The 23,130-nt window shown below is 37.4% G+C and overlaps 1 protein-coding gene across 16 annotated transcripts in view; it reads left to right on the top strand.

Moving 5' to 3' along the window:
• Positions 1 to 23,130, top strand: part of MAST2 (microtubule associated serine/threonine kinase 2) — a 211,016-nt gene that overhangs the window by 124,059 nt on the left and 63,827 nt on the right. For 2 of the 16 annotated variants that reach the window (XM_070609715.1, XM_070609714.1), the window contains exon 2: positions 1,936 to 2,130. The exons of the other annotated variants lie outside the window; for them this stretch is intronic. In XM_070609715.1, coding sequence (XP_070465816.1) covers positions 1,936 to 2,130 — 195 coding nt within the window. The remainder of the gene's footprint in view (positions 1 to 1,935; positions 2,131 to 23,130) is intronic. 16 annotated transcript variants of the gene reach the window in all.

Genomic DNA, 23,130 nt, shown 5'->3' with positions numbered 1-23,130 from the left:
AACTAGAGAACCAGGGAAAGAAGTGTCCTAGAATCCATTCCACCTCAGTGACCGTCTTGAGCTACCTTTGCATAACTCACAGGGCAGAAGGAGTGCACTTCAGCTTTTCTTCCCTGAACGTTAGTGCTTCCCTGAGACAGCGTGGACTTTGAGTCATTGCCCTTCTGTGTTAGTGGATGCTCATCGATTGAATTAATGATTCTACCAGACCTTGGAAAATCAGACTTGTTTGAAGTATATAATTGGAAGGATTGGCATACTTTTAAAAAACATTCCCATACTAAGGCCAGAAAGTTAAAGACTTTAAAAAAGAAGCTTCGTCAACTAAAGTGTCATGTAAAGATGACTTATTAGCAAAATTGAAATTTTTTAATTGAGTTTGTAGTTTAAGAAAACATAAGTGATCGAAAATCGTGCTCTCCAAATGTTGGTACACTGTATTGGTAATCATTTTATCTGTTTAGTGACTTGAATTTAGATTAGGAAAATTTCCCCCGAGGAGCTGGTAAATAGTTTATAAATCTCTTTGCCTTTTTCAAACAATCCTTTTTAGACTCACCTCAGTATATAACCAGTTTGCAGAGTGGTGATTAGAAGCAAAAGGAGAATGAGATTTGGTTTTCATAGATTTTTATAATTCTTATTATATATTTATCAAAATGGCTAAGCATTATTTTATGTGATAAGATTTAAGTCTCCAAAATTTGGTATAAGCAATATTATTCAGATTAACAAGAACTTAGTGTCTTAGTGTGTGTTCTAATTCACTCTTTCTTATATATACTAGGGAACTTATTTTTGAAATAGTTCTTTAGAAAAGTGAAAATTCTTTTTGAAGTGAGAAATTAATTCAAATTAGTATTTTTAGTTCTCGTAATTTTAAAAAAATATATTGAGTTTGTGGAAATTTGGGCATGCCTGTAATTTTATATGTTTGTCTGCCCTCCACTTTCCGAGCCTATTATATCCTCATATTGTGTACTCATCTGAGAAATATGCTGAAACTAGCTAAAGGGATAAGTATGAAGGTAAAGATTTCCTTTGAATATACATAATTAAACACAAGTAGAATGTCACCATATCCATATCCAAGCAGTCAGCAATAACAATACAGGAAACTAACATTTTTAAACAGATTAGGTGCTTATGTGATACTTATTTTTTTGTCTTGGAAATAAAATATAATAGTTTAATATGGTATTTGCATTGAAAGCCACGCTGTTACTTCAGCAAATTAAATGCTGTGAATCTCTCAGTTATTTTTCATCATCTGTGGCATATCTATCAGTGATCAACAAAGTAGAAATCTATATTTACCATCTGTCTATTTTCAGTGTAGTGATCTTATTTACTTAATAGTCTTTATTAGGACTTAATGCATCAAGATGGTTAGATTGTTTTTAGGGGAAAACAGTAACCTGGAAAACTAAAATTTAAGTAGAAGCAAAATCTATTATACAGAGTTAAATGACATTATTTGATATACTCATTAGGCAGAAATTAGCTAATTAAATTGGTGTTATTGTAAATATAATCCAACAATTTATAAACAAAAATTTATAAATTTATTGAGAATGTTTATTTTTATGGACATACACATCTCTCTAGGAAGTTTTAGTCACTGGACACAAAATATTACCTATTGCTTGCTAACTGATGAGTTGCAGTAAATTTGCAATATTTTTCCTGAAGCCAATTCTAAATACTTTAAATACCCAAAGCTTAAACTTTTGGTTTTAATTCTGTGGATTAAGTTTTAGTCTCGAAGGTCATTCTTTGCCAGTATTGATACTGAGGTATGATATTTGAGAATGATTTTTGACTCTTTACTTTTTGTAAGCCTCTTTGCCTAAACTAACCCACTTTGAAGATGTTTCTTTTTGGTTGAGAAATTATCACTGACTTTGTTTTCTTCTACTGTTGGTACCTTGTCAGAATCTCTGCTCTTTGCCGAGGATCTGAAGTAAACCAGCACACGTTTTTCCCCACATCGGCTCCAGCCCTATCTCTCACTAAAGTCCCATTTAGTGCTGATTGTGTTCTGGCTACTTCTCCTCTTGCCTTTTTCCTGAACCCACAAGCCCATAGCAGTCCTGGCAGTCCCTGTTCCAGCCGCCCACTGCAGTGGAGGTAAGGAAACCTACTGTGATGTGAATGTGGGCCTCAGTAATTGCTTCTAGCCTGATAGGTAAAACCCAAACCTTTCTCTTTAGTAATGGAGAGTAACTGAGTAAAAGTCAAGGCCCTGTCACAGAGAAGAGTAAAAGGAATTTCACAGATCTCTGCTACATTCAAAATTTCAGGAGAAAGTAGGGTAGCATAAGTAGTTAGATATTTGTGTGCCCATCCTGTTGGACAGTCTTGTGACCACCCCAGTGGAGAAGCATAGCATGGCACAATGACAGAGCTCTCTAAAGGTTAAATAGGCCAAACACCACATTTTACACAGGAGGAAAATTTGTTTCTAAAACAAGTTAAGTGATTTGTTCACGTTGCTGAAAATAACCCTTTCCCCATTCCTTTCTGCCTTCCTTTTCATATATTAAACATTATTTGAGTACATACTATGTGCTGGGCACTGTTTTAGACATGGAGAACAAAGAGTGAACACCAAGAGATAAAGTTCCTGCCCTGAGGGAGCTTAGATTCTAGTGGAGGGAAGCAGACAGGTTAATGAGTAAATATATAACAGACGGATGTAAGGGTGAGAAAATACAGCAGGATAAGAGGAGTAGGGGTTGACAATATATATAAGATGGCTCAATGATAAGTTGACATGTGAGCAAAGACCTGAAGGAAGTCATGGAGCCAGAGTAGAGGTATCTGAAGGAAGTGTCTCAGACAGAGACAACAGTAAGTGCTGCAGACGTGGTCTAAGAGCTTTCTTCGCGTGTTCTTTGTGCAGTAGAGTCCAGTAAAGCTGGTGTGGAATAATTTAGGGAGTGAGAGGTGGGAAATGAGCTCTGAGATGTAGGGAGGAGCTAGATGAAGTAGAACTTTAAAGTCATTATGAGAATTTTTGTTTTTAGGCTGAGTAAGATGAGAAGCCATTGGAGGGTTTAAAGCGGAAGAATGTCATGATCTGACTTAGATTGAAAGGATCGCTGGCTATAGGTAAAAGGCTGCCGGTATAATCTAGGTAAGAGACAATGGTTGGTTGAAGCCATAGTAGTGCAGGTGGTAAGAAGTGGTCAGATTTGAGGATGTATTTTGAAGGTAGAATTGAAAGGATTTATTGATGGATTAGATGCAGAGTTTGAGAAAAAGATGAGTGAAGGATATCTGAAGATTTGGGGCTGAACATTTAGAAAGTTGGAGTTACCATGAACTGAGACTGGGAAACTGCAAGCAATAGCTAATTAGATATACAGTTAGAGAGATGTGAGGTCTGGGCTAAAGATAAATAATTACCAATTGTCAGCATTTAAGTGAAAGAAATAGATTTATGAGATCATCCACTGAGTGACTGTTGATAGAGAAAGAAGAAATGTTAAAGGATTGAGCCCTCGCACAATCTGACTTTAAGAGGTTGGGAAGACTAAGACAAGCAAAGCAGAGATTGAAAAGGAGCAGCTCTTTAGGAAGGAGAAGAACCAACAGAGAGGTATCTTGGAAACCAATTAAGAATTTTTTTTCAAGAAGGAAGGTATGGGACCAGCCTCAGTGGCCTAGTGTTTGAGTTCGACACACTCCACTTTGGCAGCTGGGGTTCGGTTCCTGGGCGCAGACCTATACCACTCATCTGTTATTGGCCATGCCATGGTAGCAGCTCACATACAAAAAGAGGAAGATTGGCAACAGACGTTAGCTCTAGGCGAATCTTCCCCAGGAAAAAAAAAAGGAAGGTATGATTGATCAATTGATGTGTGTTAAGCTTTTTGTTAGAGAAAAAAAAGTAACCTAGAAAACTAAATTTTAAGTTAAAGCACTACTTATTATACAGACTTACCTGACATTATTTGATACAGGAGTTAAAATTCCACAGATAATTTTGGGCAGTGTTAGACTGACATAGGACAACGTTAGAGGCTGACTCTTCCCTGAAGTCACCCCATCCGGAGGTGTTAGACTTTGTTTCAGGCTGAGGAAGTTTGTAAGTTGGGTTGCCCCCACAGCCTAAGGTGTGCCCCATCTTGGCACATGCCTTGAAGTACTATCTCTTGACACCTATGGTCTTGGGACAACCTGAAGCAATGTTTTGCAGCTTTGGGCTTGAAAACTTGTTAAATTTCATGTTTCTTCTTTCCTAGACTTGTTCACCTGTCTGGTGAGTCTGTTAGTGTTTCTTTCCATTCTTTTGTATCTGTCCCTTGCAAAGTACCAGTTTAGTGATAAGGCAAGATGATTTTACTTTGTTATTTGCTGGGTATGTTTTTATTTCTTTAAAACTTCTTGAATGTTGTTCTAGGAAGCAGTTATATTATTTGTAAATAGTTTGATCCTTTTGAAGATTCCTTTTAGGCTTTGTTGGGTGGGCCCAGAGTGGCATTTGGGGCTAATTTTTCCTTAATACTGAGGCAGTACTTTCTGAGTACTCAGTGCCCATCCATTATGAGTTTTTTCACTCAGGCTGGTGGGAATATGATCTATTCCTGGCCCTGTGTGAGCTCTAGGGAGGGCACCACCGCTCATTTCCTTGGATAGTGTCCTTCCCCACATATGCTGATTGGTGCTCAGCAGAAAACTGAGGAATCCCCTGCCCAGCTCTCTCTGTATGGCTCGCATGTTGAAGTTCTAATCCCCAGTACCTAGAATGTGACCATACTTAGAGATAGGGTCTTTACAGAGGTAGTTCTGGTTAAATGAGGTCATTGGGGTGGGCCCTAATATGACTAGTGTCCTTATAAAAGGAAAGGATTAGGAGGCAGACACAGAGGGAGAAGATAGCCATTTACAAGCCAGAGAGGCCTCAGAAGAGACCAACCCTGCTGACACCTTCTAGCCTCCAGAACTGTGAGGAAATACATGCCTCTTGTTTAAGCCGCCCCGTCTGTGGTGCTTTGTTATGGCAGCCCTAGCACACTAATAGAGCTATGGAGGCTTGTGGCTGTGTTGTCTTAAAGGGCTGGAAAATGGTGTCCCTATGCATAGTTGTTAGAACTGACCCTGCTCAGAATCTTAACCTTCTTTATTGACTGCATCTCAGTGTTGTGCTTAGGACCCTACAAATTGTTGCCCATATTAATTTGAAGGACAATCAAGACAGTTTTAAAATGATGCTCTCTCTAACTTTGTACTACATTTTTGTTTGTTCTTTGATGAGAAAGGAAGAGTCTGTTACAGACAGGCCTTGATGTAGCTCTTAAGGGTCTTGTGTGGGTGTGATCAACCTTAAGAGGCGTAATAAATATGATTGTGATTTGGGTTGAATTAAATAACCTCTTACTTTTGGTCAACTTGTACGTCTTCTAACAGTATGATTCCAGCCTGTTGATTGGCACTCAGGCGTGAGTATTCCAGTGTTGGTATAACCCTATTTGGAGGAGTGCTAGATATGCTCTATGTTGTAACTGGTGTCCCTGAAGAGAGAGGATATAGTTGTGTCTCTGGCTATTCACTGGCCCAGCTTTAGGCCTCCTGGGGATAGAAGTCTGCTGTTGGCAACTTCCTGGAACATAGAATGGCTTAGATTTTGGATCAGTTTTGAATTACCATAGACTTCGTCAGCCCTAGAGTGGAAGGTTTACAGCAAGACATCTTTGTTTGAGTGACCTTTATGTTGGAAGGGATCTAGCTCTGGCCCACTCTCTACTGTGGAGGAATTCCTTTCGTTAGCAAAAAGCTCTTCAGCCTTTGCTTGAACATCTTCAGCAAGAAGTAATTTACCACTAAAGTTTGCAGCCGGTACTAATTCAGCCCTCTGGCCCCTCTTGTGTCACATGTGTGAGAGGCTTTCTGTAGACTTTTATGGCAAAGGACAGGTGTTCCTTTGGGCCTCCTCCAAAACTAGGCAGCCTGTGAAACCTCTTTTAGATGGTGCCAAGATTGTTTCCTGCCGAAGAGAAAGGACTATTTTCATTTTCCAACACCTGCTTTTCTTGTCTTTCTTTTTTTAAACAACCACTTTAAAAAGTAACTCTAAAAGAGGAACATCTCCAGAATTGTTCTTATCCTGGCCTTGTTGTAGGCAAATTACTTCACTTCTTTCTGCCTCAATTTTCTGCATTGTTAAAGTGGGAATGGTAATAGTACTTCAAGAGTTGCTGTAGGATTAAATGAGTCAAACGTGTAAAATTGTTCAGAATACTGCCCAAACTGCTATAATACCATAGTTATTTTATCTGCTGTCTTTGTTGGAAATTCACATGTTGCTGATCCTCACACTTCATTTTGCTTCCATCAGTTTTCTCAAATTCTTATTTTCCCATGGATAGCTCTAGGTATCACTTATCGTTGTGTCCTGGCTGTGAAAGCTTTGTTCCTGGCTAAGGTGTCCTCCTGCCCTCTCATGTAGTCTTACTAATTGTTGCTGCTGAAAACTGGCCTGTTGGGGCTCACCAGGACACGGACTAAAAATGAGAAACACTCTGAATTACATTCTTTTTAACAGGCCGTTTTTTGACAATGAGAAAAGTCCATGGAAACCGTTTGAAGGTGTTTCATTCTTTCTCTTCTCCTGCTTTAGGGAAGGAACAACTTAGTATCTTCAGGAGGTGTGATTCTCTTGTCAGAGAGGGGAAATTCCTTTTTTTTAATGGAAAGGTAAAGTAATGAAGAATGCTAGCTGTGATTGAACCTCAGGAAACCTTGCATGGCAGACAGTTTTTCATAGATCCTGGCTTCAGGTGACTGAATAAACATAGTCGTTTCTATTTGGCAAGATGCCAAAGGCCTGCTCTTGGATTAAGAGCAGGAAGCTGAAGGTTTTAAACATTGTGTTATGGAAAATCCCAAAAACATTCCAAAGTAGAGAGAGTAGTCTTACATCTTCAGTGTGGTCAATATTATCCTCCTCCACTCCCCCCACCCCCGACCCCCGATTATTTTAAAGCAAATCCCAGATTTCATATCATTTCCTTTCATGTAACTATTTCAGTTTGTATCTCTAAAGGTAAGGACTCTTTAAAAACATAAGCAAATGAACATTGTCACACCTAAAACAATTAATAATAATTTGTCAGTATCATCAAATATCCAGTCAGCATTCAAATGTTTTTTTAGAGTTGATTTTTTAAAATCAGTATTCAAACTGTACCAACACAGTTCATTTGATTAATATGTCGCTTAAGTGGGGTGATCATATAATCTATTATCTAAACTAGGAAACTTGATAGTGAAAAGGAATTCTCTTAACAATTATACGAGGACAGCAGGCACAAACCTGGACTGTCATGGGCAAATTGGGATGTCTTGTCACTCTACTTTTAAGTTTCTTTTAATCTAGGATTTCCCATTCTCTCTCTTTTTTTCTTCTAGCATTTCATTTGTTGAAGACACTGAGTTGTTTGTCTTGTAAACTTTCCCACATTCTGGATTTTGCTGATTGCATTGCTGAGAAGTTCACATGTTCTTATGACCTCTATATGTCCTGTAAACTGGGGGCTTGATCTGATTCTGGTTTGATGTGGGGAGCTGGGGAAGAATACGTTATAGTTAGTGTACTGCTTATAGTTAGTGTATAGCAGTGTACAGCTATCAGGAGGCAGGTAATGTCAGGTCTCTCCCTTGTTTTGATAGTAGTGACCATTGATATTAGATCCGTTATTTTATTAGGAGTTGGCAAAAAGGGTGATATTCCCATTTCCTTTCCATTTATTAGCTACAGTACTTACACAAAAGGAATTTCTCTCTTGTTGTCTATTTGTTAAGTACAAATGTACAGTTAGGTACCCTTACTCTTGAGTCAACTCAGCTAAACTCTTTTTCCTGGGCCTTCAAGCTATAGCCGAGTGTCACCAGTTCGTTGGTCCATGTTTCATACCTGCTGACTCTTGCTTGTGGTGAAGATTGTTTGCCCCGAGTAGTTTACGTGGAGGGAATTAGTTTGCCTGTCCTAGGAAATTGAGATGGATTCATCCCTTTGTTCATTCAGCTGCGTACTAGGCCCTCTGAGCAGGAGCATCGGCCCAGATTGGCAGTAGGAAAGTTCCCAGCATGTGGTGGAGTGAGAGAGAATGCTTTTTATCCAGTAAGCTTTCAGCCTTATTCACTTCATTGCAGCCATTTCTAGAACTTTTCAGGTGATTGCTCTGGGCTTCAGCAGGAATATTTATATATATTTTAAAGATTGGCACCTGAGCTGACATCTGTTGCCAGTCTTCTTTTCTTCTTCTTCTTCTCCCCAACGGCCCGCAGTACATAGTTGTATATTTTAGTTGTGGGTCCTTCTGGTTGTGCCATGTGGGATGCTGCCTCTACATGGCCTGATGAGTGGTGCTAGGTCTGCACCCAGGATCCGAGCCGGTGAAACCCTGGGCCGCCAAAGCAGAGCGTGTGAACTTAACCACTGGGCCACAGGCCTGGCCCTCTAGCAGGAATTTATTATTTTTTTTAACCACTTTTAGTATTTCATTTTATTTCCTTTTAGACAGTTTCTACATTTAAATCTGTGTAGATATATACAAACATCATATTTTACAATTTGAGCTATTTTGCTTTATTCATATTTTTATGACCTGAAATATTCTTTTTTCACTTAGAATATTGTAAGCATTTTTCTATGACTTTTTTTGTAAACACTGGTTTTGTTAGATATATAATATTCTAATGAATGAATGTATCACCTATTTGACTATTCTATAATTAGAAATTAGATTGTTTCCAAGTTTTTTGTTTGTTTTGCTATAATGCAAAATGAATATCTTTGTATATAAGCTTTGTCCCAATTTCATATTATTTTCCTGACTAAGGTATAAACATTTTAAAGATCATTCATACTTGTTTGCAGATGTCTTCCTAGAAATTTTATAGCAATTTGCAGCCCCATCTAGCAGTGTGTGAACATCTTTTCTTCCCATTCCCCCACCAGAATTTGGATTTATGTGTTAAATATATGACAAATTTGATAGGGATAATGGTATCTAATTACTGGTTTTATTTGCATTTGTTTGATTACTACTTAGCTTGAACCTTTTTTTCATAATGATATTACTCGTTTGGTTCTGTTTCCTGTATTTACCTATTTTTGTCTTTTGCCTTTATTTCTGTTGGTAAATATTCCCAGTACGCAGTGACTGAGCTCTTTCAATAAGTATTTGTTTATTGAATTCGTCATATTTATTGCATTAATATAGTATGAAATATGAACTTTGCTATATTTATTGCAAATATTTTCCCAGTTTATCCTTTGCTTTTTAATTTTATTTGTTCTTTTAACATACAAAAGCCTGAAATTTATGTGATCCACTTCCAGAGATAAGTTAAATAATCACACATATTTTCTTCTTGGCTTTTTAACATTTAGCTCCCTAATACACTTGAAATTTGTTTAGTATAAGTATAGAATTTAGTATGAATATAGTATAGGATCGGATAAGTTAGAATTTAACTTAATTTTATTTTGCCTAGTCTTGGGAAGTTTTTCCAATTCTATTTGTTAAGTGATCCATCCGTCTCCATTGACTTGTGATGCCTTCTCTATTTATTAAGGTCTTCAGTCACTAAAATCTGTTTCAGGACTATCTTTTATTTTTCATTAAACTATCTGTCAAATTTCATGCCATAACAATCTATTTTAATTATTGTAGTTTTTGGTGTTTTGATAATTAGTAGAATAAATGTCATAACTTTCCTATTAAAAGTGTTCTTATAAGATTCTAGCTGAAATATTTTTAAAAAATAGTTTCAAAGTTTTAAGAATAGTTCAAAGAGTTCCTCTGACCCCGCCCACCCCCTCCACAAACCAGGGGTCAGCAGACTACAGCCCATGGGCCAGATATTACCTGCAGCCTGTGTTTGTACAGCCCGTGAGCTAAGAATGAATTTTACGTTTTTAAAGCGATGTTTAAAAAAAATAATAAAGCAAGAATTATGTGACAGAGACACATATGGCCCGTAAAGCCTCAAATATTTATCTGGCCCTTTACAGAAAGTTTGCCGACCATGGCCCTAACTCATTTGAGAACCAGTTCCTGGCAGGAGAGCCCATCCGCCCGGCATGCTTTAGTATATACTTCCTACAGAGAAGTCCTAAAGATACTGCCATTAAGATCAGGAAGTGAGAATTGGGATAAATACCATCATCTAATCCACAAGCTTAATTCGTATTTCACCAAACGTCTCAGTAATATCTTTTATAAAAAAAGATCCAATTCAGGATCATGTGTTATAATTTTATCGTTGTTGTGTTTTTTTTGTCTCCTTCAATTTGGAACAGTTCTGTAGTCTTTTCTGAACTCCTATGACCTTGACACTTTTGAAGATTACAGGTCAGTTATTTGATAGAATGTTTATCAATTTGAATTTGTCTAATATTTCCTCAGGATTAGATTCAGGTTATCCATTGTTAGAGAGGAAAAACTTTTCCTCTACCCTCTTACTTAGTTCAGTCCCTGGGGGCCTGTGAATGAAACTAACAAAAGATTGACAGGAGAAAAGGCACACAATTTTTATTAATATTTACATGCATGGGAATTCACAGAAAAGAAATGAAACTCAAGTGGTTAGACTCAGAAGCTCATATACCCTTTTAACAAAGGCTTCAAGGGACGATTGTGGGAAAGTAACTAGGAAATATGTAAGGGAACTAATGGAAGACGAGGGCTATTTTAGTAAGATCTGTTTATGTAAATGCATCACTCCTCTTCTCTCCCTGGTACAGAGGGACACTTTCCTCAAAGGGAAGTTTGCCTGGTTTTGGGTAGATAAGGGGAGGGCAGAAAACTCTTCCTGCAACTGTTGATTCTCAGTTGCCTTCAGCTTAAAATAATCATTTTGCCAAAGTAGCATATTTTGAGTTGGCATATTCAGACCCCCTTCAGCATCTTTAGCAGGAATATCACAAAAAGGATAGTGTGTTCTTCTCATTGCATCCTATCAAGTGATACAGGCTTTCATTTTGTCCAATTACGTCAAAGTTAACTTTGATCACTTGATTAAGGTGGTGTCAGCTAGGTTTCTGCACTGTAAAGTTACTCTTTTTCCCTTTGTAATTAATAAATATTTTGAGAGAAGGTTCTTGAAATTATGTAACTACTCCATTCCTCATCAGATTTTAACCCACTATTTTTTAGCATCCATTGATGTTTCCTGGCTGAATTATTATACTATGCTGGTTGCCAAATGATATTTTTTCTAATTCCATCCTTTCTTCACTTCGCAATTGACGTTGCACTATAAGGAAAAGCTTTCTCCTCTTTGTGTTCATTTTTTCACTTATTATATCAGCATGAATTCAATAGGTTCTTATTTAATAGGTTGTAATTAATGTCATTATTATTATTATTATTATTATTATTTATTTTTTGGTAAGGAAGATTGGCCCTGAGCTAACATCTGTTGCCAATCCTCCTCTTTTTGCTTGAGGAAGATTGTCCCTGAGCTAACATCTGTGCCAATCTTCCTCTATTTTGTATGTGGGACACCACCACAGCCTGGCTTGATGAGCTGTGTGTAGCTCCACACCCGGGATCCAAATCCACGAACCCCAGGGCACCAAAGCGGAGTGCATGAACTTAACCACTACTCCACGGGGCTGGCTCCTTATTATATATTTTGATGTTCAAATTGTACCATGTTTAGTCAAGGGGAGTCTCTTCATGCTGGCTTCTGTGTCTTTTTGGCATGTCTTTATCATTCTTTGAGAACTTCCTAACTGTCTGGCCCAATAAGGTTTTCCTGACTGGCTTATTTTGTACCCTCCCTGCCCTAGCCTTCAAATTAGCCATTTCTCCAAGGAGCATGGTTCCTTTTAGTGGAGAATGGTATTTAAAAGCCAAGATATGGGTAGTAGGCATGGTTGCTGACATTTGGATTCCCTGCTCCCAGAGGATGTATACATGTAACACACATGTATATTTATTTCTTGATCTCTGCATTTTAAAAACTATAAGCTATGGGAGAAGATATTTGCAAATCATACATTCAATAAGGGGTTAATATCCAGAATATATAAAGAACTTACGTGACTTAATATCAAAAAAACAAAGAACCCAATTAAAAAATGGGTAGAGGACTCAAATAGACATTTTTCCAAAGAAGATATACAATTGGCCAACAGGCACGTGAAAAGATGCTCAGTATCATTAATCATCACAGAAATGCAAATCAAAACCACAATGAGATATCACCTCACACCTGTCAGAATGGCAATTATCACAAAGACAGAAAATAACAAATGTTGGTGAGGATGTGGAGAAAAGGGAACCCTCCTATGCTATTGATGGGAATGTAAATTGGAGTGCCATTTGTGAGAAGTTGGAGGGCGCTAGAGGGCATTATGCCAAGTGAAGTCAGTCAGATGGAGAAAGATAAATACTGTATGATTTCACCTACATATGGAATCTAAAAAAAAAAAAGGAAAAGAACAAACAAAGCAGAAGCAGACTCATAGATACAGGAAACAAACCACTGGTTACCAAAGAGGTGAGGGGTTGAGGAGGTAGGAGAAATAGGTGAAGGAGATTAAGAGGTACAAACTTCCGGTTATAAAATTAGTAAATCATGAGGGTGTAATGTGCAGCATAGGGAATATAGTCAATAATATTGTAATAACTTTGTATGGTGAAAAAAGGTAACTAGACTTATAATGGTCATCATTTTGTAAGGTAGTTAAATATTGACCCACTATGATGTACACCTGAAACTCATAGGAAATTGTATGTCAATTATACTTCAATTTAAAAAAAAAAAAGAGGGGCCAGCCCAGTGCCGTAGTGGTTAAGTTCACTGGCTCGGTGTGGTGGCCTGGGGTTTGCCAGTTCGGATCCCAGGAGTGGGCTTATGCACCGCTCATCAAGCCATGCTGGCATCCCACATATAAAATAGAAGAAGACGGACACAGATGTTAGCTCAGGGCCAACCTTCCTCAGCAAAACGAAGAAGATTGACAGTGGATGTTAGCTCAGGGTTAATCTTCCTCAAAAAAAAAAAAAAAGAAAAGAAAACTATAAGCTCACATTGATAGTTCTACTTCCGATTCTAGTTCATTCTAGTTTTTTCCATTTCCATATTTGTAACTCTGTTTGTTGATAGTAAGAAACCTGACTCTCATTATCTTACACATATTTACTTATTTGATCATTTCTTCCTGTATGTAACCTATGTCCCTTGGCAATCACTGACCTCCTGTGTGTATGCACTCCTTACCTTGCTGGGTCTCCAACATTCCATATCAAACTGACACCACTGTTCTTTCCAAGCAGACCAACCCCCTCGCCCCCATCAGTCTCTGACATCTTGTGCCAGGTGCCTTCTCTCCACCCCCAGCCATTTGGCCACCATCATCATCTAATGGCTTCTTGACTGAATTATTCAAGAAGGAAGAGGAAGAGGGAAGATTTTTAAGTCCACTAAGTACATCAGATGCAGCCTCAGGGGCTTGTATAATTTTTTAAAAATAACTTTATTGAGATATAATTTACATACTATAAAATTCACCAATTCTAAGTTATTCAATGGTTTTTACTAAATTTATAAAATTGTGCAACCATCGCAGTAATCTAAATTCAGAACATTTCCGGCACCCAAAAAGTTTCCTTGTACCCATTTGCAGATAATTCTACTATTTCTCCGAGTCTTAGGCAACCACTGATCCTCTTTTTGGCTATAAAAATTTGTTGTTTCTGAACATTTCATATAAATGGAATCATGTACCTTGTAGGGTTTTGTTTCTGGCTTCTTTCATTAGCGTAGTGCTTTGAGGTTTATCCATATTATAGTATGCATCAGTAGTTCGTTTCTTTTTACTGCTGAATAATGTTCCATTAAATGGATAAACCACATTTTGTTAGTCCGTTCACCAGTTGATGGACGTTTGGATTGTTTCCAGTTTGGGACTATTTCTTTCTTTTTTTGCATGGAAAGATTTGCCCTGACTTAACACCTGTTGACAATCTTCTTCTTCTTCTCCCCAAAGCCCCCCAGTAGATAGTTGTAGGTCCTTTTGGTTGTACTGTGTGGGATGCCACCTCAGCATGGCATGATGAGTCATGCCATGTCTGTGCCAAGGATCCAAACCTGCAAAACCCTGGGCTGCAGAATCAGAGCGCATGAACTTAACTACCAGGCCATAGGCTGGCCCGGAGTTTGGGACTATTATGAGTAAATCTTACTGTGAACATTTACATACGTGTCATTGACTGCACTTTTGTTTTCGTTTCTTTTGGATAGAGTCCTAGGAAAGAATTGTGTTATATGGTAAGTTTATGCTTAACTTTTTTTTTTCTTTTTGCTGAGGAAGATTCACCTTGAGCTAACATCTATGCCAGTCTTCCTGTATTTTGTATGTGGATTGCCACTACAGCATGGCCTCTGATGAATGATGTAGGTCCACACCCAGGAACTGAACCCGGGCCACTGAAGTGGAGCACACCAAACTTAACCATTAGGCTATGGAGCCTGTGCTTCACTTTTTAAAAATTTCCACACTGTTTTCTACAGTGACTATATCATTTTATATTCCCACCAGCAATATATGAGGATTTGTTGTTCTGCATCCTCACCAGTACTAGATATTCTATCTTCTCGATTATAGCCATTCTAGTGGGTATGTAGTGGAAGTTAATTGTGGTTTTAATTTGTATTTCCCTAATAACTAATGACCCAAGTATTTTATGTTATTATTAGCCATTTGTAGTATCCTTTTTGATGGACTGTCTATTTAAATATTTTGTCCATTTAAAAAACTGATTTATTTGTCTTACTATTATTGAGTTTGGAGTTCTTTATGTACTCTAGGTACAAGTCCTTTAATCAGGTACATGATTTGCAAATATTTTCTCCTAGTCTGTGCTTTGTATTTCCATCTTCTTGGATGGAGTCCCTTTTTTTTTTTTTTTGGTGAGGAAGACTGGCCCTGAGCTATCATCTATTGCCAATCATTGGATGGAGTCTTTTGAAGTACGAAAGTTTTTAATTTTTCTTTTGTGGATAATGCTTTTGGTATCATTTCTGAGAACTGTTCACCTAACCCAAGGTTATAAAGATTTTCTTCTGCAAGTTTTAAGTTTTTAGCTCTTTAATTTAGGTCTATGATCCATCTGGGTTAATTTTTGTGTATGGTATGAGGTAAAGGTCAAAGATTTTCTTCTTTTCTTTCTCTTTGTATGTGGCTATCCATTTGTTCCAGCATAATTTGTCTAAAAGGCTATCCTTTCCCTGTTGTCTTGGCATGTTTGTTCAAATCAGTTGACCATAAGTGTTATTGGTTTATTTCTGTACTCTCACTTCCATTCCTTTAATTTATATGCCTATCCTTGTCCTAATTCCATACTGTCTTGATTAATGTGGCTTTATAGTAAGTTTTGAAATCAGGTAGTGTAATTTCTTCAACTTTCTTGTTCTTTTTCCAAATTATTTTGTTGTTTTGATTGCTTTGTGTTTCCATATAAATTGAGGATCAGCCTGTCAATTTCTACAAGAGAGCCTATTGGAATTTTGATAAGGATTGCTTTGAATTTATAGGTCAATTTGGGGAAAAATTGTTACCTTGGCAATATTGAGTCTTCCAATCTGTGAACATGGAATATGTCTCTTTATTTAGCTCTTCTTTAATTTCTCTTAGCAATATTTTGTAGTTGTCAGTATACTTTTGCTAAATTTATTCCTAAGTATTTTAGTCTTTCTAATGCTATTGTGAGTGTAGGTATTTTCTTAATTTCATTTTTGGATTGTTTGTTGATAGCATATAGAAATACAATTGATTTTTATATATTTATGTATTCTGTGATCTTGCCAAACTTAGTAGCTTTAGTAGCTTTTATTTTTTTAATTCTTTAAGATTTTCCACATATAGGATCATTTTATCTGTGAATAATAGCAATTTTACTTCTTTCTTTTCAGTCTGGATGCTTTTATTTTTTTCTTATTGCCCTGGCAAGAACATCCAGTACAGTATTGAATACAAGTGGCAAAAGCAGACATTACTGCCTTGTTCCCTCTCTTAGGGAGCAAAGCATTCAGTCTGTCACCATTAAATATGTTAGTTGTGGGATAGGTGCCCTTTATCAGGTTGAAGTTGTTCCCTTAACTATTCCTAGTTTGTTGAGAGCCTTTATTATGAATGTGTGTTGGACCTTTGTTAAATGTGTGTTCTGCATCTACTCGGATGATCATGTAATTTTTGTCCTTTGTTAATATGGTATAATATATTAATTGATTTTAAATCAGCTTTGAATGGGATAGATCCAAGTTTTTCTTTTTCTTTCTCTTTCCTTCTATTTTTCTTATCTCTTTTTCTAATTCTGACTTTTAATTGTGGTTAAATATACAGAACCTAAATTTGCCGTTTAACTGTTTTTAAATGTACAGTTCTGTGGCTAAATCATTAAGTACATTCACATTATTATGCAACCTCACTCGCATTCGTTTCCAGAATGTTTTCATCTTCCCAAACTGACACTCAGTACCTATTAAACACTAACTCTCCATTCCCTCTTCTCCCCAGCCCCTGATAACCACCATTCTACTTTCTTTATCTATGAATTTGACTGCTCTAGGTACCTCATATAAGTGGAATCATAAAATGTTTGTGGTTTTGTGACTGGCTTATTTCACTTAGCATAATGTTGTCAAGGTTCATCTGTGTTATAGCATGTGTCAGAATCTCCTTCCTTTTTCAGGCTGAATAATATTCCATTGTATGTATATGCCACATTTTGTTTATTCACTTGTCTGTTGATGGACACTTGGGTAGCTTCCACCTTTTGATTATTGTGAATAATGCTGCTATGAACATGAGTGTACTGATATCTATTTGAGTTCCTGCTTTTATTTTGGGGGGATATGTACCTAGAAGTGGAATTGCTGGATCATACAGTAATTTTTTGTTTTAATTTTTTGAAGAACTGCCATATTATTTTCCACAGTGGCTGTACCATATTACATTTCCACTGACAATGCATAGAGTTCCAATTTCTCTACATCTTAGCACTTGTTATTTTCTATTTTTGTTGTTTTTTATAATCGCCATCCTAATGGGTATGAAGTGATATCTCATTGTGGTTTTGATTTGCATTTTCCTAATGACTAGTGATATGGAGCAGCTTTTCATGTGCTTGTTGGCCATTTGTGTATCTTCTTTGGAGAAATGTCTATTCAAGTCCTTTGCTCATTTAAAAAATCTGGCTGTTTATTGTTGTGTTGTTGAGTTGTAGGAGTTTTTAATATATTCTGAATATTAATTTTTTTTTTTATATTGGCACCTGGGCTAACAACTATTGCCAATCTTTTTTTTTTTTTTCCTGCTTTATCTCCCCAACCCCCCCGTACATGGTTGTATATCTTAGTTGCATGTCCTTCTAGTTGTGGGATGTGGGACGCCACCTCAACGTGGCCTGACGAGCGGTGCCATGTCCACGCCCAGGATCCAAACCCTGGGCCGCCGCAGCAGAGCGCGTGAACTTAACCACTCGGCCACGGAGTTGGCCCCTGAATATTAATTTCTTATAATATCTTTGTATAGATTTTGTGCTTGTTCCTTTTGGATTATTAATTATTTTTCAAATAGGTATGTTCTTCCTAATCTAAATGTTTGCAAGAAGTTCATGTAGAAGGACTGGGTCAATGGACCAGACTGTTAGGAAGTGTCTGTGGATTACAATAAAGCTTATTACATTGCAGTTTTTCCTCTCTAGCTCTAAGGCTGTCCTCAGGCCTCTATAGTATGGTCCCAAATAGAGTCCAGGAAATAAGCTCACATAGCTGTTCAGTCATTTGTATCGTTGAGTGGGTTCCTTAGTACTATCTTTCACTAATTATCTTTTTGATTATGTTAAAGATAGAGTTTACCTCAACTATTGAGTTTCAGTATCTATAATTATAATTTATAAAACATCTAATTAAATTTTTTCCATATTCAACTGTTCTTATTTTATTACTGTCAGTTTTGATTCATTAATTTTTATTTTTTATATTTTATTCACTTATATCTCTGATAATCTAAAATGTTCTGTCTTTGCAAGTATTTTTCAGATTTCTGTTATTTGAATTTCAACTTGAGGAAATCCATCTTCCCATTGTTGATTTTATTGGCTGACTTTCTTAGCATTAGATTTCTTCAAGTGTTTTGCTTACTATTATAAATAGTAACTTGTTTTCTATGTAGTTATTGCTCACATATGTAAGTATTGAAGTTTTATATCTTTCCCTTCTATCCTCAGTTTTTTGTTGTTTTAAAATTTTCATTGGCCAGAACTTCTAGTATAGGTTTAGAGGTAGCAATGAGAGCAGGCAGCCTTGTTTTTTCTCTCCCTAAAGATTTTATTTTTTCCTTTTTCTCCCCAAAGCCCCCCAGTACATAGTTGTATATTCTTCGTTGTGGGTCCTTCTAGTTGTGGCATGTGGGACGCTGCCTCAGCGTGGTCTGATGAACAGTGCCATGTCCGCGCCCAGGATTCGAACCAACGAAACACTGGGCCGCCTGCAGCGGAGCGCGTGAACTTAACCACTTGGCCACGGGGCCAGCCCCTAGAGCAGGCAGCCTTGGTTTTTCTTGACCTTAAAAGGAATGTATCTAAAATTTTTTCCTGTGAATAATTTTTCCTTTAAATTTTGGGTAAAGACGCTTTTTAAAAGTAAGAAATTTTTTTCTATTTTCTTGAGAGTTTTTTTTAATATTCTGCTAAACTTTATCAAATATTTTCTTTTTTCCCTTCCTAATCTTGATACATTTCAATTATAGAATATGAAAAAAAATTACATTTGCTCATGTCACCATCACTCTCATCAGAAAAGTCTAAATATTGGGAAGCTGTAAAACTCATGATACAGACTTTTCGAAATTCTCATTTTTGCTTCAAAGGTCAAATTTTATCATTGGTAAGAAATACTGTCGGTCGTTTTCCTTGAAGCCATAGGCCTGTTTTGTTCATTTCAAGAAAAAGTTGGCAAATACTTAAGTCTGAATAACCATAAAATAGCCACATGAAAAAAGTGCTCACAACTCAACTAGTGGGACAAGAGTCTTCTTTAAGACAATCACTGTACTTATGTAGTTCAACAGTAGTGTTTTATGCATACTTCTGATTTTGTCGCACAGTATATTTAAAAGATAGTCAAGATTTAATAAAATTACTATTTGTTGCTTCATCAAGAACATTCTTAAGTGAATCTAGACTTTTTTAAAACTGCAGATGAGTGGTGGTGGAAAATACAATGACTATGAGAGCATTTTGGTTCCATTTGTGTTAAGGTGCCAGAAATGTTACCCATTATTGCTTTTGTCACATCAGTACAAATGTTACCCAGTGGAAAAGGCAAATAATGTCTTAGTATTCCTGTGAAAATAGCTTTGACTTTGCAGTCCTCTTGAAAGGATCTCAGGGCCCTTCAGGGGTTCTCAGACCAAGTTGATCATGGTGGGTTTTTTAAAAATTAAGCTTGCTAAAATTTTATAGAAGTAAAATATATATATTTATAAAGGAAATGAACCTATAATTTTCTGAGGCTATTATTATCTGACTTTGAATCAAAATTATACTAGTGTCATAAAATAATTTAGGCAGCTTTCCCTCTTATTTTATTTTCCAGCACAACTTTATAGGACAAGGGTTATTTATTCCTCTGAAAGTTTGTTAGTTTTCTCCTGTAAAGCTACATAGCTTGTGGTGGGAGTGGCATGAAGATGCACAATAAATTCTATAATGGAAGGATATATAAGATTCAGTGCCAGTGTTTGGCAACCGATCTCTAGTTCTGCCCTGGAGAACACAAGGAAGGCTTTAGAGAGAAGGAAACTTTTGAGTTGATCAGAGAAGAATTAATGCATATTTGTCAGGTAGACATTTGGGACAAGGGTATTTAAGCAGAAGCAATACATGTGCAAGGAAGAGGAGGCATAATGGCATGGGCTTGTTTAGTATTGGGGTGTCAAGTGTGTGGAGGGTGAATTTGTGGAGAGATGGTGGTGGGTAGGGCAAATCAGCGGGGGGCCATATCATGAAAGGTCTTGAATGGCATACTAATAACTAATTTAGATATTTATTTGTCTATGGCAGTTGTCAGAGGATTTTTATCTGAGGATTGATGTGATCATTGATAGTTTTGAACACACTACTACAGCTTAGATTCGAACAATGATTGTACCAATTAAAATGCAGAATAATTACTGCTATCACATTATTGCTTGCTACAGATTTCTTCTCCTACCTGGGTAAATGTTCTTACCATCCCCTTCCTGTTCACTCTACATATGTGTAAGCCACCCACATTGTGGGTGGCTTATGTAATATATGGACGTAATTTCAAAAGTACGTTAGTTCTTTAAGGCTTATAAAAGAAAACTAAATATTCTCTTACCCCACTCCTACCGTCCTTGATTTTTGCTTCTCACAAGTAGCCACTTTAAATTCTTTTATCTACTTCAATGTCAAATTATTATGATTTCATAAATATTATTCCTAATTGAGTCATTGTATGCTATGATTATATTTGTTTTCTTTTACTACTTTCTGTTTTCCTGAGGGTCATAATTGCCTCACTTTTGCATTGCTTTATATTCTATGTAGCATTCATTTATTCATCCCAGAATCTTCCATCAGAGCTGCAAAATGCTTGTCAGTATGTATAACATTAGATACCCTGACCCCGTCTCCCCCAAGCGTGACTCCCAGAGCCCTCTCATCTTCTGTTCCAGTCTAAACTGATTATCCTCTGGTCCTCTTGCACAGTTGTCATCATGGTATTTCCGGGACCTCTCCCCACTGTGGATTCTGAGTTCCCCAGATCACCTGCTTTCCTCTTAGTTTAATTCTTCATTTTGGTGGAGCATAGACACCCAGAATCTTAAAAGGGGCTTGTGTCCCTATATGTTGCCTGAGTTCTCTTCCCTCACTTATCTAAGTTTCTTCAAGTGTGGGCCTCTGAAGGCCAAAGGTCGATTATATTTGCACATTGTTTTAGTCCTTTGAATGCGTGACATAGAACCTTGCAATTAACTGTCATGAAAAATGACTGTGATGGTGGTTTGACTACTGAAAGTGAGGGCCTGGTCCTTAAAGTAGCCTCTGTATCCGTGGCTGCCTCATAGAAACAGAACTGTGCTCTAATCGTCTCGATTATGGAAATTTGGGCATAGGCCAGACAGCTGGGCTGCTTATTGAGGGAGGAAGCAGAAAAGAAGGATTGTTACTAAAGCAGAGTTTAATCTGGATGTTGGACCAACGTATGGAGTGATTATAAGACATTTTGCATTTCCCTTTAACCACTAGCTCTCAAAAAAACTGGTCTGGAAATGTAACCTGGAAAGTGGGCTTATAATTTGGAACTTCCAAAGAAATCCAGAAGCCATGAGAACTAGTAAAGGCAAACCAAATATACCACAACTTCCCAGACACTATGTAATCATGGATAGCCTTATACGTCCTCATTTTACCAAGGTCCACATTTGTGGAGGGCCTCTGTAGTGGAAGTGTACTCCATTCACAGAAAAAATCTTTAGTCTCATTGGCTACTTTCCTAGCGAGAGTTTAAGAATGCATTACAGGACAATTCTCTCCCGTTCATTGCTTATCCAAATAACTACGTATCAGCCACTGTCCTGGGCACTAGAAATATAGACGCACTTAGAGTACACAGGTTCTGAAGCAGTGCCCACTCTGGGCTTTTAAATTCCTCTCCCATCTCTACTACCAGGTTTATTTGATTAGAACTCTGGGAATGTGAATGTCAGCTACAGTCACCAATGACAGAATTATTTGGATTTCTAGGTGATGGGCAGCTCTTTCTTCATCTTGAGACTAGAGTTGGGGAAGTGTTGCTGCTGCCATGTTAGGGAAACTTACCACTATGTTGCATGATGCCAGGGGACAAGATTGCACTGGCTTACATTTGGCCAGTTTCCCCTTCTCCTCATGTTTTTTGCTTTAAGACTGTTGATTTGTTCCAAGCGTTCTGGGCATTTGAGCTTTAGACCCATGTTTGTTTCTCTTCACTGTAAGTTGGTATTGCTGCAGGACCATGTTGCGGAGTCTTGTAGGTTTGGCTGTTACAACATGCTTAGAGCTGAATCATGCTTCCTTTGCATTGTTGGTGGTCTTTTCTGCTATAACATAATGAAAGGATTCAGGATTGGCCAGGGCAGAGATGATCTGTACCTCTTTATTTTTTGTCTGGATCAAGATAGGTCTTTGCTGTGCCTTGATTTAGAGTTGGGGGTGGCGATAGTGAAGATGGTCATGACTCAAGAATTTAGTGAGGGCATAGTCTTTGCGGAGTCTCTGCTATGGCAGGTCTCCTCCCCAGTATTCGTGGCTGTGTCAAAGTTCTGCTCCAATCCCTAGGGTAGGTTTTTTCCCCTCTTTTTCCAGCTTTATTGAGGTATTATTGACATATAACATTGTATAAGTTTAAGATGTACAGTGTAATGATTTGATACATGTTTTTATTGCAAAATGTTCACCACAATAAGGTTAGTTAATACTTCCTTCACCTCACATAATTACCATTTTATTGTTATGTTGTTAAGGTATGAACATTAAAGCTCTACTCTCACAGCAACTTTCAAGTACAGTCATGTGCCACTTAATGCAGAGATGTGTTCTGAGAAATGCGTCATTAGGTAATTCTCATTGTGTGAATGTCATAGAGTGTACTTACACAAACGTAGATGGTATAACCTACTACACACTTAGGCTGTATGGTACTAATCTTATGAGATCACCATCGTATATGCAATGGCTCATCAACAAAAACGTTGTTATGTGGCACATGACTGTACACAATACAGTACTGCTAACTATAGTCACCATGCTGTGCATTAGATCCCCACCTAGGGTAGGACTTGATATCTTATCTGCCCACCCTTTTCTCCCCCTGAAGTTAGTTAGGTTGTACAAAATGCCCTTGTTTTTCTGGATATGTGCCGTCTGAACCATCTTTAGGATAGAGCGCCACATTAAAAAAGATCCGGGGCAAAGAGAATGTGAGTTAGATTAGGCTTTCAAAAAATGTTAGTCCCTTATTGTGACCTAGGGCAAGGTGCTTAGCCTCTCTGTGCTTCAGGTTCCTTGTCTGTAAAAAGGAGAGACAATAGTA

The sequence above is a fragment of the Equus przewalskii genome, chromosome 2, assembly GCF_037783145.1.
Source record: "Equus przewalskii isolate Varuska chromosome 2, EquPr2, whole genome shotgun sequence".
Classification (NCBI taxonomy): domain Eukaryota; kingdom Metazoa; phylum Chordata; class Mammalia; order Perissodactyla; family Equidae; genus Equus; species Equus przewalskii.
The sequence above is the reverse complement of the archived record's forward strand: the minus strand, read 5'-3'. Positions and strand labels throughout refer to the sequence as shown.